Genomic DNA, 18,497 nt, shown 5'->3' on the forward strand with positions numbered 1-18,497 from the left:
CTTGTCAAGTGAGTTGTTCTCCATTTTATGATCTTTCTTGCCACAGTTGTTAAATGAATCATTTGCAACGTGGTTGTTAAGTGAATCTGGCTTTCCCTATTGACTTGGCACATCAAAAGGTCACAAAAACACGACCCAGGGGATACTGCAATTATCCTTAAGACATGTCAGTTTGCCATGCATCTAAATTTTGACCCATGAACATTCTGCAATGGTCATGAGTGCAAACAAGTCATCCGTCATTTGTCAGTGCTGTTTTGTGTCACTTTGGACTGTTGTACATCCAGGATGACCAGTTCTCTTGGAAAAAGCACCTTTGGGTGTGACCTCTGAAGGTTACCCCTTTCTGTTCCCTTGGTGTAAATCAGTGTTTCCCAACCTTGGCAACTTGAAGATATTTGGACTTCAACTCCCAGAATTCCCCAGTCAGCGAATGCGATAACCCACTGTCCTGCCAGAACGGAAGAAGCTTCTGAGACGAAAAGCGAAAAGTCTTCAAAGAAAAAAAAAACCCCCAGAAACTCCAGTTGCCTCTTGGAAAAAAACAAAAGCACCTTTGGGGCAACCATGACCTGGTCAAACGAAGAATCTCCATTCAGCTTTCAGCGCTCAGCTTTTGAGCCTGCATTCAAGGCCAAGTTCTGGGTTCGAAATTTTTTTAAAAACCCCAAAATAAAAAATTATACAGACAAGATTTGAGCCAAGACTGTAGGCTTAAAAAAAAAAATTAAATTAAATTTTAAAAATGAGCGACGTCTCAAACTTACCCAGTCCACCTTCCGGCTTTCGGAGTCCTCGTCCTCAACATCTAGATCTTTGGGGTCCCCCCCTGAGCAGGAGGAGGGGGAAGGGGCCCTGGGGTCCCGCCATTGGGACTCTAAGCCCCCCAAGGCTGAGCTGGAGGGGCTTAGAGGCTGCAGGGAGCAGCGGGGGCAGAGGTCCCCCTCCGCAGCCCCTGGGAAGGCAGCCTCGCAGAGGGCGCACCGCTTGGATTTCTGCCTGTGTTTGAGGGGTCGGTCCGACATGGCTGGCATGGGATTAAAAAGGGGGTTCAGGAACAGAGGGGAGCCAGAGAAAGAGGGGGGGTTCCTCCTCCGATGGTGTGGAGGACCTCCCTGCAGGCCTAGAAGTGGTGGTCTATTTGGCAGGAGCTCTCTTTTAGCTTGGGGGACTCTTTTGGGGCACCCCAAGGAGTCCACCAGAGACCAGCATGGAAGGTCTATCCATGCTCCAAGACTGGAGTTTTTGCTGGATCTTGAAACAAAAAAAATCCAGGATTTATGTTGCAAACTTGGAAGCTTCTCATTGACTCCCTCTGGTGGAAGGGAGGCCTGGGATAGAATAGGAATATAATTAGAATAATTACAATAATTAGAATAATAAGAATTAGAATCAGAATTAGAAGAATTAGAATCAGAAGAATTAGAATTAGAAGAATCAGAATTAGTTTAAATATTGAATGTTTAAATTCAGTTGCCAACCACGTCTGCTGGAAGTTTGTTCCAAGCATCTATGACTCTCGCAGTAAAATACTATTTTCTCACGTTGCTTCTGATCTTTCCCCCAACTAATCTCAGATTGTGCCCCCTTGTTCTTGTGTTCTATTAAACACTTCTTTCCTGAACCTTATTTAACCCTTGAACATATTTAAATGTTTTGATCATGTCCCCCCTTTCCCTTCTGCCCACCAGACCATACAGATTGAGTTCATGAAGTCTTTCCTGATACGTTTTATGCTTAAGACCTTCCCCCATTTTTGTAGCCCATCTTTGGACCTGTTCAATTTTATCAATATCTTTTTGTAGGTGAGAACTGAACGCAGTATTCCAAATGGGGTCTCACCAGCGCTCTATACAGCGGGATCACAATCTCCCTCTTCCTGCTTGTGATACCTCTAGATATGCAGCCAAGCATCTTACTTGCTTTCCCTACTGCCTGATTGCATTTGGAGACTGTCAGAAATCACTACCCTTAATCCTCTTCTGAAGTTTCTGCTAACACAAAACTGCCAATACAACACTCAGATTGAGGATTCATAGAATTAAAGAAAAATCTAGTGAGAAAAAATACAGTGGAACAACTTGCGTCCAGCGGTTGTGGGCGCAGGTTGGAAGGATGCGACAAAATGGACAATACAAAATTGGTACCGGTACATGGTGGATCATATTCAATTTGAGATTATGGATAAGAGGATGAACTCGGTTAATGAAACTGATTTGCGACAACTGATGAGACGAGGTAAGACGATATATGGTTAGAAGAATTCGAGACCAAACTATAAGGAATAAATTGGAATTACTTTATAATATGTAAACAGATATATTTCTCTTGAGTTAAAATGGTATATATAAGAAATGCCCCCATTCTGGTGGAGGGGTGTGAATCTTGTCCGGTGATTGGCACCAATCACAGAACACTTGTATGTTGTGTGTGTTGTATACTTTAGATTTTAAGATCAATTAAAAATATATTAAAAAACAAACAAACAGAAGTTGTGGACGCTCCAACTCTGGAGGTTTTCAAAAAGAGATTGGACAACCATTTGCCTGACATGGTATGGGGTCTCCACCTTTAGCAGGGGGTTGGACTATAAGACCTCCAAGGTCCCTTCCAGGTCTAGTTCGAATTGAATTAAACTCATTTATGCTAAACGCAAGGGTCCCCAAACTTTTTACACAGGGGACCAGTTCACTGTCCCTCGGACTGTTGGAGGGCCGGACTATAAAAAATACTATGAACAAGTTCCTATGCACACTGCACATACCTTATTTTAAAGTAAAAAACAAAATGGAAATGTACTATTTAGAGGGGGGAGAAGGTCTGAAATTCATATATGTTTATGTTTTGTTTTTAATTTTCTTTTGTTGACATCTGATTGGCTATACAAGGTTTTCTTGGCTTATGAAAAATGCATAAAGAAAGAAGGAAGCACTTTGGCATAATGGTTAATAAGTTAGAAATATAATTGGTGTTGTACTTTTTGAAGGAACATTAAGGAGGAAAGTTAATTAAAAGAAAATGAATGTAACTGGATGACAAAATTAGAAAAAAAACTTGCAACTTTTTTGATGATTGATATTAGTTACTAACAAAATACTGCATTTTATTCATGGAAAATTAGATGGTACACTGTATTGTTTGAATGTATGTTGAGAGAAAAATTAAAAAAAATTACCCCCCCAAAACAGTCCTTCCTTCCTCTGTCCCTCCATTCATTTCATTCTTCCTTCCTTCCTTTCTTGTTCCCTCCATTTCTCCTTCCTTCCTTCCCTCCTTCATTCCTCTCCTCCTTCCCTCCCTCTCTTTCCCTTTTCTTTCTTTCTCTTTCTTTTTCCTGTGCTTGTCACTCACCGGCGGGCCGGATAAATGGCCTCAGTGGGCCGCATGTGGCCCGCGGGCCGTAGTTTGGGGACCGCTGTGCTAAAGCATTAGAATGCCACCTTTGGCTCTCAAAACAATTCTGCTTAAACACAATGTCTGAAAATTATCATAATCTCCACAGTAGGAAAATCACCTTCATAGTCAGCGTGTGTATGTGTGTCAATTCCTGATCCTCAAGTTTTAATGACACAATGATAAGCAATTATCAGTTGTTAAATTCCTAAGGACAAGTAACTTGATTATGATAACTTGCAATGGAAACTATGAACGTGGACTGGAAAAATGTCTAAGTTGGGTTGCAATTATTTCCTTGTCAGATTAAGGTAAATATGCTGACTGCTGAAAAAAAAACCTCCACCCATCCACCCCCGTGGGTTTTTAAAAAGTTTCAAACGATTTGGAATCTGATAGCTAAGATAATCAGCGGTGTTGTCTTTTTCTCGCCCACAGTGAAGAGTTCTCTTCCATGATGAAGTTGGCTACAAAGGCCCTCTCCGAGGAGAAAGAATATTTTCTACAATAGATTTTAAATAATAATAGAAACATAGAAACATAGAAGTCTGACGGCAGAAAAAGACCTCATGGTCCATCTAGTCTACCCTTATACTATTTTCTGTATTTTATCTTAGGATGGATATATGTTTATCCCAGGCATGTTTCAATTCAGTGACTGTGGATTTACCAAGCATGTCTGCTGGAAGTTTGTTCCAAGGATCTACTACTCTTTCAGTCAAATAATATTTTCTCATGTTGCTTTTGATCTTTACCCCAACTAACTTCAGATTGTGCCCCCTTGTTCTTGTGTTCACTTTCCTATTAAAAACACTTCCCTCCTGGACCTTATTTAACCCTTTAATATATTTAAATGTTTCGACCATTTATTATTTATTTATTTATTATTTAGATTTGTATGCCGCCCCTCTCCGAAGACTCGGGGCGGCTCACAACAAGATATAACAAATCATAAATAATCAGAAAACTTTAAAATTTATACAAGATTTAAAAGAACCCCATATACTAACAGACGCACACACAAACATACCATGCATAAATTAAACATGCCCGGGGGAGGTGTTTCAATTCCCCCATGCCTGACGGCAGAGGTGGGTTTTAAGGAGTTTACGGAAGGCAGGGAGAGTAGGGGCAGTTCTAATCTCTGGGGGGAGTTGGTTCCAGAGAGTCGGTGCCGCCACAGAGAAGGCTCTTCCCCTGGGGCCCGCCAACCGACATTGTTTAGTTGACGGGACCCGGAGAAGGCCCACTCTGTGGGACCTAATCGGTCGCTGGGATTCGTGCGGCAGTAGGCGGTCTCGGAGATATTCTGGTCCAGTGCCATGAAGGGCTTTAAAGGTCATAACCAACACTTTGAATTGTGACCGGAAATTGATCGGCAGCCAATGCAGACTGCGGAGTGATGGTGAAACATGGGCATACCTAGGTAAGCCCATGACTGCTCTCGCAGCTGCATTCTGCACGATCTGAAGTTTCCGAACACTTTTCAAAGGTAGCCCCATGTAGAGAGCATTACAGTAGTCGAACCTCGAGGTGATGAGGGCATGAGTGACTGTGAGCAATGAGTCCCGGTCCAGATAGGGCCGCAACTGGTGCACCAGGCGAACCTGGGCAAACGCCCCCCTCGCCACAGCTGAAAGATGGTTCTCTATTGTGAGCTGTGGATCAAGGAGGACGCCCAAGTTGCGGACCCTCTCCGAGGGGGTCAACAATTCCCCGTCCAGGGTAATGGACGGACAGATGGAATTGTCCTTGGGAGGCAAAACCCACAGCCACTCCGTCTTATCCGGGTTGAGTTTGAGTCTGATGACACCCATCCAGGCCCCAACAGCCTCCAGGCACCGGCACATCACTTCCACTGCTTCGTTGACTGTGTCCCCCCTTTTCCTACTGTCCTCCAGACTAGACAGATTGAGTTCATTAAGTCTTTCCTGATACGTTTTATGCTTAAGACCATCCACCATTCTTGTAGCCCGTCTTTGGACCCGTTCAATTTTATCCATCTCTTTTTGTAGGTGAGGTCTCCAGAACTGAACACAGTATTCCAAATGTGGTCTCACCAGCATTCTATATAGCGGGATCATAATCTCCCTCTTCCTGCTTGTTATACCTCTAGCTACGCAGCCAAGCATACTACTTGCTTTCCCTACCGCCTGACTGCACTGTTCACCCATTTTGAGACTGTCAGAAATCACGACCCCTAAATCCTTTTCTTCTGAAGTATTTGCTAACACAGAACTGCCAATACAATACTCAGATTCAGGATTCCTTTTCCCCAAGTGCATTATTTTACACTTGGAAACATTAAACTGCAGTTTCCATTGCTTTGACCATTTATCTAGTAAAGCTAAATCATTTACCATTGTGGCACACCGCTTGTAACCTGACTCTGCTCAGAATACTCGCCATTAACAATAACTCTCTGATGTCTACGCTTCAGCCAGCTGCAAATCCATTGAACTATCCAGGGATTAAGCCCAATCTTCACTAATTTATCTATCAGCTCTTTATGTGGAACCTTATCAAAGGCTTTGCTGAAGTCCAGGTAGGCAATATCCACGGCACCATCTTCATCCAACACCTTTGTGACATAGTCAAAAAAATCAATGAGATTAGTCTGACATGATTTGCCTTCAGTAAAGCCATGCTGATTTGGGTCCAATAAGTTATTGTTTTTTAGGTGCTGATTACTCTTTTTGAGAAGAGTCTCCATCATTTTAACTACAACTGATAAAATTTCTTAAGCAACATTTATGCAACATTGAACAACCCTGATTCCAACTATAATTTAGATGCTCGTGGCAAAACAGTGTGTGTTTCCATATTGATCGAGCACAAAGCCAAAAGCACCAGCCTGAAGATGACGAGTGCATCCAGTTTTGGTCATCATGATGTAAAAAAGATGTTGAGACTCTAGAAAGAGTGCAGAGAAGAGCAACGAAGAGAATTAGGGGACTGGAGGCTAAAACATAGGAAGAACGGTTGCAGGAACTGGGCATGGCTAGTTGAATGAAAAGAAGAAATAGAGGAGACACGATAGCAGTCTTCCAGTACCCGAGGGTAGGACAAGAAGCAATGGGTGGAAACTAAACAAGGAGAGAAGCAACTTAGAACTATGGAGAAAATTCCTGACAGCTAGAACCATTAACCAGTGGAACAACTTGCTACCAGAAGTTGTGAATGCCCCAACACTGGAAGTTTTTAAGAAGAGATAGGACAGCCATTTGTTTGAAGTGACACAGGTTTCCTGCTTGAGCAGGGGGTTGGACTAAAAGACCTCTGAGGACCCTTCCAGCTCTGTCTATTCTATTCTACAGACAGTCCTCCACTTATGGCCACAATTGAGCCCAAAATTTCTGTTTCTGAGACATTTGTCAAGTGAGTTTTGCTCCATTTTACCACTTTTTCTTGTCGCAGTTTTTAAGACATTCACTGCAGTCGCTAAGTAAGTTACAGGGTTGTTAAATGAATCCTCCTTGACTTTGCAAAAGAGAATCTTACACGACCCCGGGATACTGCCATCATCAATATGAATCGGTTGCCAAGCAACTGAATTTTGATCATGTGACCACAGGGAGGCTCTAACGGTGGCAAGTGTGAATTACAGTCATAGGCTTCGGTGCTATTATTATTATTATTATTTAGATTTGTATGCCGCCCCTCTCTGCGGACTCGGTCAATAAATGAACTGTTCATTTAGTGACCGAAGTTGTAACTTCGGTCACTAAATGAACTGTTGTAAGTCAAGAACTATCTGTATATTTTGCATCAAGCATTTATCTATGTCTATCTGTCCATCCATCCATCCATATCTATCTCTGTCATCTATCCATTCATATCTATCTATCTATCTATCTATCTATCTATCTATCTATCTATCTATCTATCTATCTATCTACTTACCTATCTAATCTATCTATCTATCTATCTATCTATCTATCTATCTAATCAATCTATCTATCTATCTATCTATCTATCCATTTATCTATCTATCATATATCTTTCTATCTTTCTATTGGATTTATATGCCGCCCCTCTCTGAGGAATTGGGGTGCCTTACAACATATAAAAAGGAAACAATAAAACACAGTGGCTAAATCCAATTAATTAAAACTAGATAAAGTAATCTAAAATCTCCAATTATGCTAAAAAAGCCAAGCGTACATATTCAGACATCACCCATACATAACATTAGTCAGCCAGGGGTGCGAGATCTAATCGTCCCAAGCCTGGCAACATAAACGAGTCTTAAGACACTTGCAGAAGGCGAGGAGGGTGGGGGCAGATGTGAATCTCCGGGGGGAACTGATTCCAGAAGGCCGGAGCCCCCACAGAGAAGGCTCCTCTCCCTAGGCCCTGCCAAGCGACATTGTCTGGCTGACGGGACCTGGAGAAGGCCGATTCTGGGGGACCTAATTGATCACTGGGACTCATGCGGCAGAAGGTGGTCCCGTCGGTATTCTGGTCCAATGCCATGTAGGGCTTCATAGGTCTTAACCAACACTTTGAATTGCGTCCGGAAACCAATCAGCAACCAATGCAGTCTGTGGAGTGTTGTTGTAACATGGGCATATCTGGGCAAGCCCACGATTGCTCTCGCAGCTGCATTTTGGACAATCTGAAGTTTCCGAACACTCTTCAAAGGTAGCCCCATGTAGAGAGCATTGCAGTAGTCGAGCCTCGAGGTGATGAGGGCATGAGTGACTTTGAGCAGAGACCCCCTGTTCAAATAGGGCTGCAACTGATGCACCAGGTGAACCTGGGCAAACGTCCTCCTCGCCACAGCCGAGAGATGATGGTCCAAAGTCAGTTATGGATCAAGGAGGACACCTTCCTTCGGTATTGGGCGGCATAGAAGTCGAATAAATAATAATAGTAATGAATAATGCTTCCAGCAACTTTTAAGACTGCAATTTTAACAACAGTTTGTCCTTCCCGTGCTTCTTTTCCACGCTGATAATAAAACACAGAAGTAACATGGAAATATTTGTAAAAGAGAAGAGAACGATTTTTTTTAGCAGAGTACAGAATGGGACTCCTGTAGAACAGAGGTCCCCAACCTTTTTTGCACCAGGGACCGGCTTTAAGCTAGACCAGTTTTCCATGGCCCGGTGGTGGTGGTGGTGGGGATTTGGTCATATGGGGGTGGGGTTATGGAGGGATGGAGCCAGGGCCGCCATCAGGAATTTTGGGGCCCCATACAGCCTAAGTATCTGGGGGCCCCCCTCCCCACCATTTTAAAACTACTTTATTTTGCGACATACCAATTATGTATGAAATTTACCTTCTTTGGGGAGGGGTGAAAGGGGAGAGTAAGAGAGGAAGGAGTGAAAGAAGGGAATGAGGGAGGAAAGAAGGGAGGAAGGAAAAGGAAAGCAAGAAATGGAGGGAGGAAAGGAAGGAAAGAAAGAAAGAAAGAAAGAAAGAAAGGGGGAAGGGACAGGAACAGAGGAAGGAAGCAAGGAAACTTATGAAAGGGGAGAGTAAGAGAGGAAAGACTGAAGGAAGGGAAGGAGGGAAGAAGGTAGGAAGGAGAAAGAAAAGAAGAAATAGAGGAAGGGAAGGTAAAAGAGAGAAAGAAAAAGAGCAAGAAAGAAAGCAAGAAAGAAAGAGAATGAAAGAGAAATAAAAATAGAGAGGGGGAATGAAAGAAATGGAAGGAGAGAAAGCAAGAGAAAGAAAGAAAGCAAGAGAGAAAAAAAGAATGAAAGAGCAAGAGAGCAAGACAGCAAAAGAAAGAGAGAAAGAAAGAAAGAAAGGCAACTTCAAAGAAAGGCTCACTGAGCATCTCTCACTCTCTTTCTATCCCTCTTTCTTTCTCTCTCTTCCTTTCTATCTCTCCTCTTCCTTTATCTCCTCTCTCTCTCTCCCTCTCTCTTTCTCTCCCCCCCTCTCTCCCCCCCTCTTTCCCCTCTCTCCCTCTCTTGCTATCTCCCCCCCCTCTCCCTCTCTCTTTCTCTCTCTCTTTCTCTCTCTCTCCCCCTCTCTCCCTCTCTTTCTCCCTCTCCCTCTTTCTCTCTCCCCCCTCTCTCCCTCTCTCTTTCTCTCTCCCTCTCTTGCTATCTCTTTCTCTCCCCCCTCTCTCCCTATCTCTTTCTCTCTCTCCCTCTCTTGCTATCTCTTTCTCTTTCTTTCTCCCCCCTCTCTCCCTCTCTCTTTCTCCCCCTCCCTCCACTCACCCATCCCGGGGGTCTTTTTCGGACTTCCCAATCCAAGTCACACAGCCTTGCGGAGCTCCTGGTGGTCTCTCATCCCCGAATCAGCCAGGTAAACACGGCCCCCTCTTCCCTGGCCCGAAACCAGCGTGAAGATTGGGGGAATTTCTGCGCAACCCCGGCCACTTTCGGGGTTAAATTCCTCTCCCCACCCTCTCCGCACCTCCGAAGGGAGCAGGGCAGCGTTGCTGGGCTGGCCAATTCTGGGCAGGGGGCGAATTCCTCCCGGGGGGGGGTGGAGGTGTGGATGTGTGCGTGCGCCCGGCGGAGCTCTGCAAACACGAGGCAGGGAGGGAGGCCGTTGCCCGGCCAGCGGGCACCAAACAGGGCAGGGCTCCATGGGAGGGGAGGGGGCACCTCGCGGCTGGGGGCTGCCTGGCTTTGTGATTTTGGCTGGGGGGGGGAGTTAGGAAGGTCCTACTTCTCCCCCCCCAGCCAAAAATTCAAAGCCTATCTGCTGGATACGGGCGATGAGTGGGACAGAGCGGCGCGGAAGCCTCTTGCAGCAGCTGCCACAGCCACCGGCTTCGGCGCCGCTCGTCCCGCTCATCGCCCGTATCCAGCAGATAGGCTTTGAGTTTTTGGCTGGGGGGGGAGAAGTAGGACCTTCCTAACTCCCCCCCAGCCAAAATCACAAAGCCAGGCAGCCCCCAGCCGCCAAAGGAGCCTCCTGATTCTCCCCGCCCTGCCCGACGCCCCACCCTGTCCTGCATAATGTCCTCTGCCGGGAGGGCAGCGCCGCCGCGGACCGGCTGGAAAACCCCAACGGCCCGGTCCCGGTCCGCGGACCGGCGGTTGGGGACCTCTGCTGTAGAAGCACACAGGGATTAATAAGGCAAGGTATTATATTATAACTTATATTTGAAAATACTGTATAAGAATAGATTGAGAGATGTGCGACGGATTTGCAAGGAGTAGGATAACTTTTGTTAACAGCTGTATTTAAATAGCCACACTTGGTTCCATGTACAGATGTTATTGAGCACGGGGAGCAACACAACAGGGAAATTATTGATACAACCCACTGGAAATTGAACAGTGGCTGTTTTCTCCATTTCCAGGGGAATTGTGCGGGAGTTCTTTTGATATACACAACAGCAACAGCAGGAGCCGAGGGTACTTTTAAAAATGTCATTTGGAAGCTATATTTCATACAATGGACTATATACAAATATATATATGTGTGTACATGAGTGTGTGCAGGCACTCAGGGAGGAAAGGAAAAGCAGCACGCAGTCCGGCTCTTCCAGAGTCTTCGAAACAAACACCGTTCTTCCTGGAACTTGCAGCCGGCATTAGTAGAAGAAGCAGCCAAAGGCCACAGCGACACAGAAGAGACTTTCCTGGGGACATCAAGAGAAGGGTTGTGACTGAAGGTGCAACTGAACAGAGACAGTATGAGAAAGTAGAAAGTAGGCATACAAATCCAATGAAATGAAATGAAATGAAGTAGGGTTTTCTTAATAAGGAAAAAAAAAACAGATTACCACTAGAAGAGGTTATTTGTGGCTCAGGGCTGAATGTGGGGTCCTTGGTGGTCTCTGACCTTGGTGGTTTTCTTGCAGATGTTTCATGATCCAACTAGGGAACATTATCAGTACTACAAGGGAGGGAGGTGTGAGGAGGAGGAAGAAGAGGAGAACTGTGGGGTCTTTGGTGTTCTCTGAGCTAGATTGTTTTCTTGCAGGCATTTCATTATCCAACTAGGAAACACCATCAGTGCTCGAAGGGAGAGCAATTTCTGGAAAGGAGGAAGAGAAGGAGGAGGGAAAGGAGGAGAAAAGAGGAGAAAAAGGAAGACGAGGAGGAGGAGAGGGAGGAGGAAGAGAAAAGAGGAGAAAAAGGGAGGAGGAGAGGAAGGAGGAGAAAGGAGGAGAATGAGGAGGAGGAGAGGAAGGAGAAGGAAAGAGGAGAAAAAGGAAGAAGAGGAGAAAGAGAAAGGAGGAGGAGGAAAAAAGAGGAGAAAGGAGAGGAAGGAGGAGGAGAAAGGAGGAGACAGAGGAGGAGAGGAAGGAGGAGAAAGAAGAAGGAGGGGAAGGAGGAGAAAAGAGAAAAAGAAGAGGAGAAGGAGGAGGAGGAGAAAAAGGAAGAAGAGAAGGAGGAGAGGAAGGAGGAGAAATGAGGAGAAAGGGGAGGAGGAGAAGAATTAGAAAGAAGAGGAGGAGAGGAAGGAGGAGGAAAAGGAGGAGGGGGAGGAGAAAGGAGGCGAAAGAGGAGGAGAAGGAGTGAAGGAGGAGAGGAAGGAGGAGAAAGAGGAGAAAGTAGGAGAAAGAGGAGGAAGAGGAGTACAACGACGACCATGGGGTCTTTGGTACTTTATGAGCTGGGTTGTTTTCTTGCAGACATCTCATTACCAAACCAGGGAACGTCACTAGTGCTAGAAGGAAGAGGGGTTTGCTTTCAATTTATATACAAGTGTTGGTGGGAGTGTTATTTTCTTATTGATTTGTCTGACTTGGACAAGCCACCGGTATATCAACAACGAGCAAAGATCACTGCGAGAAAACCACCAAGCTCAAAATCCTCTCTTCTTTTTTAATATCTGCTGACAGGCACAGCAAAGAGACCCACAATTATTCAGAATCACTTTATGGCAATGCAGAGATAAACTTGTCAGACTGACACACTCCCCCCTGGTGTGTCCTTGGCAACCCACGTTTTTACAGGTACTTAATATAGAGCAGTGTTTCCCAACCGTGGCCACTTGAAGAGATCTGGACTTCAATTCCCAGAATTCCCCAGCCAGCATTCGCTGGGAGTTGAAGTCCAGATCTCTTCAAGTGGCCAAGGTTGGGAAACACTGGTATAGAGCATTGGTTAAATGAAATGAAACTAAACCACTTACGTTGATGAAAACATCCTGAGCGTAGTTATCGGTATCAGCATCCCAAAAACAACGGGCAGCCATGCTTAAAGAAAAAAAGAAGGAAATCAACTAGTAAAAAGTCAAAGTACCCAGTCCTCAACTTACAATGTTTCATTTAATGACTGTTTGAAGTTACCAACAGCACTGAAAAGAAAAGGGGCAGACGACCGCTTTTCACACTTATCGCCCTGAGTTTTCCCAATTTTGAGACTTTTCTTGCCACTGTTGTTAAATGAATCCCACAGTTGTGAAGTTAGTAAGACAGCTGTTCAGTGAATCTGACTTTCCTGTTGACTTTGCTCGTCAGAAGGTCGTAAAAGGGGACCAGGTAACCCCAGGACACTGCAACTGTCACAAGCACATGCCAGTTGCCAAGACTTCTAATTGTGATCTGGGGGGATGCTGTAACTGTCCTAAAGTGTGAAAAGCAGTTGTAAATTTATATTGACTGGTTCCTAATATGATTCCATTGCTAATTTGTACCCAGACTATCATTTTGTATCTCTTGATTTGTGACAAATGTATTTTTCCTTCTATGTACACTGAGAGCATCTGCACCAAAGACAAATTCTTTGTGTGTCCAATCACACTTGGTCAATAAAGAATTATATTCTATTCTGTTCTGTGCTGTGCTAGTCTAGTCTAATTAACATAGAAACATAGAAGATTGACGGCAGAAAAAGACCTCCCGGTCCATCTAGTCTGCCCTTATACTATTTCCTGTATTTTATCTTAGGATGGATATATGTTTATCCCAGGCATGTAACTGTGGATTTACCAACCAGGTCTGTTGGAAGTTTGTTCCAAGCATCTACTACTCTTTCAGTAAAATAATATATTCTCGAGTTACTTCTAATCTTTCCTCCAGCTAACCTCAGATTGTGCCCCCTTGTTCTTGGGTTCACTTTCCTATTAAAAACACTTCCTTCCTGAACCTTATTTAACCCTTTAACATATTTAAATGTTTCGATCATGTCCCCCCTTTTCCTTCTGTCCTCCAGACCAGTGTTTCCCAACCGTGGCAACTTGAAGATATCTGGACTTCAACTCCCAGAATTCCCCAGCCAGTATTTGCTGGCTGGGGGATTCTGGGAGTTGAAGTCCAAATATCTTCAAGTTGCCAAGGTTGGGAAACACTGCTCCAGACTATACAGATGGAGTTCATGAAGTCTTTCCTCATAAATTTTATGAGTAAAATCTTCCACCATTTTAGTCCATTCCATTCCATTCCATTCTTTACTATTGTATTGTACTGTACTGTATTGTATTGTATTGTATTGTATTCTATATCACTTGTCAGTGCTGTTATAACTTCAAATGTTCACCAACTGAAACGTTGTGAGTGGAGGTCTGCCCGCAATGCAACCCACAGGTCAAAAGAATCTCAAACGGGGGTGGGTGGGTGTTGTTGTTTTAACATATGAACAACTCACTTCACTCCCTCGCCTCTCTGTTCTCCGATCACTACCTGCACCACTATTTTATATCGGTGAAATCCTTTTTCTGAAAAAGGGGGAAAAAAACATCATTGGGGTCAAATCAGGCAAGTCATCACTTTCAACGCTCAGTCGGTTAGGAGAAAGCCCCAGGTGGGGTGGGGGAGTCCTTAGAGGGCAAAGGCAGGCGGATCTAAAGACCTTTCAGCCTGTCCCGGATCAGCTCAGATAAGACTTTGGTGCGGGTTCCGGTCTCCTCTGGGTTGTACTGCACATTGGCCAACTCCTCCTTCAAAACTTCCCGGATGCAGTCTTTCACCGTGGAAGAACGGAACCTAAGAGACAAGAAGAAGGGAATCGCATTCTTTGACTCTGATAGAGGTAAAATTGATCAGGAACGAGCCGGAGGGGATCTTGGAGATCCGGTAAGCCTTGTGGCGTGGCAGTCACTTTACCTGCTCCTAAACAAGAACAGACATCCACTGTTGGGAGAAAAATCCAGGAATAAAATGGAGGCTGCTTAAGAAACTTAGGTTTATTGACGAACAGAACCGCAGCATGCATTTCTGGTGCAGTTGACAAAAGTGGGAGTTCAGAGTGGGTGGGTTTTTATACCTTCTTCGGGGTTTGTATTTGAGATTCCTGTCCCTGTGCAAGAACATGTCCTTTATTATTCTACTGGCTGTTGTCAGATTTCTGTGGGCTCCGTGAGAAGAAGGGGATATGCAAATCTTAGTGTTTGTCTGAGCTAATCTAGTCAGCCTTTGGCTTGCCTAATTGTATTGCTTATCTGGAGTCTCAGTCTGACCCAGTTTTTCTGAATGGATGACATAATCTCCGCTCCGCTCTGAGTCTCCGGAGAGGGGCGGCATACAAATCTAAATGATGATGATAATAATAATAATAATAATAATAATAATAATAATAATAATAATAATAATATAATAATCTGCATTTTTAAAAGCTGCCTTTTTCCGTTTCTGCTTGGGGCTGCTTTTCCCCCATTTCTATCCTGCCCTTTTTTTTAATACTCCCCAAAATATTTCATTCTCTAGGAAGGAGGGTGGGTGTTGACTTTCTACACCACCTAAGAGATAAATAACAGAATTGGAAGAGACCTTGGAAGTCATCTAGTCCAACTGCCCTGCTTAAGCAGGAGACCCTATACCAGTGATGGGAGCCAATGGCACGCCTACCACAGGCACGCGAGGCATTGCTCTATGTCAGCTCCAGTGTGCATGCATGCGCTGGCCAGCTGATTTCTTGCCAATGAGAGCCTCAGTGGCGCAGTGGTTAGAATGCAGTACTGCAAGCTACCGATCGAATCTCAGCAGGCTCAAGGTTGACTCAGCCTTCCATCCTTCCAAGGGTGGTAAAATAAGGATCCATATTATTGGGGGCAAGAGGCTGACTCTCTGTAGACCACTTAGAGAGGGCTGTAAAGCACTGTGAAGCGGTATATGTCTAAATGCTATTGCTATTCTTTTTAGCTGTTTTCGCTCTCCCCAGGCTTGAGGAAAGCCTTTTTAAAGCCTGGGGATGGTAAAAAATGGTCCAACTAGAGGTTTGTTTCCGAACTTCCAGTTAGCCCATTGGGCCATTTTTGGCTATCCCCAGGCGTTAGGAGGCTTTCATGTCCCCCCTTTTCCTTCTGTCCTCCAGACTATACAGATTGAGTTCATGAAGTCTTTCCTGATAAGTTTTATGCTTAAGACCTTCCACCATTTTTGTAGCCTGTCTTTGGACCCGTTCAATTTTGTCAATATCTTTTTGTAAGTGAGGTCTCCAGAACTGAACACATTATTCCAAATGTGGACTCACCAGCGCTCTATATAAGGGGATCACAATCTCCCTCTTCCTGCTTGTTATACCTCTAGCTATGCAGCCAAGCATTCTACTTGCTTTCCCTACCGCCTGACTGCACTGTTCACCCATTTTGAGACTGTCAGAAATCACTACCCCTAAATCCTTCTCTTCTGAAGTTTTTGCTAGCACAGAACTGCCAATACAATATTCAGATTGAGGATTCCTTTTGCCCAAGTGCATTATTTTACATTTAGAAACATTAAACTGCAGTTTCCATTGCTTTGACCACTTATCTAGTAAAGCTAAATCATTTGCCATATTACAGATGCCTCCAGGAATATCAACCCTATTGCACACTTTAGAGTCATCGGCAAATAGGCAAACCTTCCCTACCAAACCTTCTCCTATGTCACTCACAAAGATATTAAAAAGAATAGGACCGAGAACAGACTCTTGTGGCACACCACTTGTAACCAATCTCTGCTCATAATACTTGCCATTCACAACAACCCTCTGATGTCTACGCTTCAGCCAGCTGCAAATCCACTGAACTATCCAGGGATTAAGTCCAATCTTCATTAATTTATCTATCAGCTCTTTATGTGGAACCGTATCAAAGGCTTTGCTGAAGTCCAGTTAGGCAATATCCACGGTACCACCTTCATCCAACACCTTTGTGACATAGTCAAATAAATCAATGAGATTAGTCTGACATGATTTGCCTTCAGTAAAGCGATGTTGATTTGGGTCCAATAAGTTATTGTTTTTTAGGTGCTGATTTATCCTCTTTTTGAGTAGAGTCTACATCATTTTAACTATAACTGATGTCAAGCTAACTGGCCTGTAGTTACCAGCTTCTTCTCTACTGCCCTTCTTGTGGATAGGCACAACACTGGCCATTCTCCAATCCTCAGGAACATCTCCTGATGATTATATATATATATAATAATTTTATTATTTATGTTTTAGTTTTTTTATATATATTTATATTTTATATTATATTATTTTATTATTTATCTTGTATTATTTTATTTTTTATCTTATCCGCCATTCTGGGCGGCTGACAACATAGATGATTTTAATAAAAAATAAAATAAAAGACAAAACATTCAATAGTTTTAAAAGCAAAAGCAATGACGTGCTCCTGCCTCCCACAATGCCCCGCGACGGCCTACCTGACAGGGCTGTTGTGCCACCACCAAGAGGCGCGGAACGAACGACGGGGGGGTGGCGGAAGAGCCGCACTGACCTGTGGTGGAAGGCCGGGCGCAGGTGGTAGGCCCGGGCGGGGCTTGGGGTGCTGGCCGGCCCGGGCAAGGGCGTCGAGGTGGGGATCGGGGTCGGGGCGGGCGTCGCAGGCGGCGCCGTTTCTGCCATGGCAGCGGCCGCTTCACCGGGGACGGCGTCGCTAAGGCGTTGCTAAGGCGACGTCGCGCTTAACTTCCGCTTCCTGCTTTTTTCCGCGCCACTCAGGGACCTTTTTTTAACCAAACGTCACTTCCGGGAATAAAGCGCCGCAACGTCGACCAGGGAAGACAGCGATGCCTCTCTAGCTCTCCACATCTCTATAATACTCAACGGCCAAAGACAGCTAGGAATAGGAAAGTGAAGAGTTAGGAAAGTGAAGAGTCTCCTTCCTTTCCGTGTCAGGCCAGTAAAAAATAAGAAAATACAGTAGAAACAGAAATAGAAAATAAACACAACACAATACAATAAATATTGGAATGAAGAATAGAATGGAACGGAACGAACAATAGATATTGTAAAATAGAATAGGCTAGACTAGACTAGATAGACTAGACTAGATAGAATAGATTAGAATATTATTTATTTATTTATTTATTTATTTATTTATTTATTTATTTATTTATTTATTTATTTATTTATTTATTTATTTATTTATTCTTTGTCCAATATACAATACATATGAAAGAGAATAGACATTAAGTGATATATAAAAGATAGGAAGTAAAGATAGGAAGTAAAGAGGAAGAGAAGTGGGTGGGAAGGAAAGAATATATATGATAAAATGGAAAGGAAAGACAATTGGACAGGGGACGATAGGCACATCAGTGCACTTATATACGCCCCTTACTGGCCTCTTAGGAACCTGGAGAGGTCAATCGAGGAGAGTCTGAGGGAGAAATGTTGGGGGTTGACACTATTGAGTCCGGTAATGAGTTCCACGCTTCGATGACTCGATTGTTAAAGTCATATTTTTTACAGTCAAATTTGGAGCGATTAACATTGAGTTTGAAGCTGTTGCATGCTCTTGTGTTGTTGCGGTTGAAGCTGAAGTAGTCGTTGGCCGGAAGGACATTACAGCGAATGGTTTTGTGGGCAATACTTAAATCGTGTTTTAGGCGCCGCAGTTCTAAGCTTTCGAGATCCAGGATGGTTAGTCTGTTTTCGTAGGGTATTCTGTTTCGGGTGGAGGAGTGGAGGGCTCTTCTGGTGAAATATCTTTGGACGTTTTCGAGAGTGTTGATGTCTGAGATGTGGTGAGGGTTCCAGACAGATGAGCTGGTATATTCGAGGATGGGCCTGGCATAGGTTTTGTAGGCTCTGGTCAGTAGTGTGAGATTGCCAGAGCAGAAGCTACGTAGAATCAGGTGAAAAACTCTGGAAGCCTTTTTGGCGATATTGTTGCAGTGGACTTTAGCACTTAGGTCATTTGAAATTAGTATTCCGAGGTCTTTTACTGAGTGTGGGTTTGCTGTGAGAATTTGTTTGTTTAGTTCATATATGAGGTTTGGGTTCTTTTTGCCGATGTGGAGGGTA

At 44.1% G+C, this 18,497-nt stretch overlaps 1 protein-coding gene across 1 annotated transcript; it reads right to left on the minus strand.

Moving 5' to 3' along the window:
• Nucleotides 1-10,532: 10,532 nt before the first annotated feature.
• DYNLT2B (dynein light chain Tctex-type 2B) lies at nt 10,533-17,156 on the minus strand. Its single transcript, XM_070754180.1, has 5 exons — nt 16,966-17,156; nt 14,112-14,245; nt 13,908-13,977; nt 12,454-12,517; nt 10,533-10,951 (listed from the first exon to the last, which is right to left on the minus strand). The coding sequence occupies exons 1-5, from the start codon at nt 17,091-17,093 to the stop codon at nt 10,904-10,906; spliced, it is 444 nt and encodes a 147-aa protein (XP_070610281.1). The 5' UTR covers nt 17,094-17,156; the 3' UTR covers nt 10,533-10,903.
• Between the last annotated feature and the right edge of the window lie 1,341 nt (nt 17,157-18,497).

Source organism: Erythrolamprus reginae, chromosome 5, assembly GCF_031021105.1.
Source record: "Erythrolamprus reginae isolate rEryReg1 chromosome 5, rEryReg1.hap1, whole genome shotgun sequence".
NCBI classification, from domain to species: Eukaryota; Metazoa; Chordata; class Lepidosauria; order Squamata; family Dipsadidae; genus Erythrolamprus; species Erythrolamprus reginae.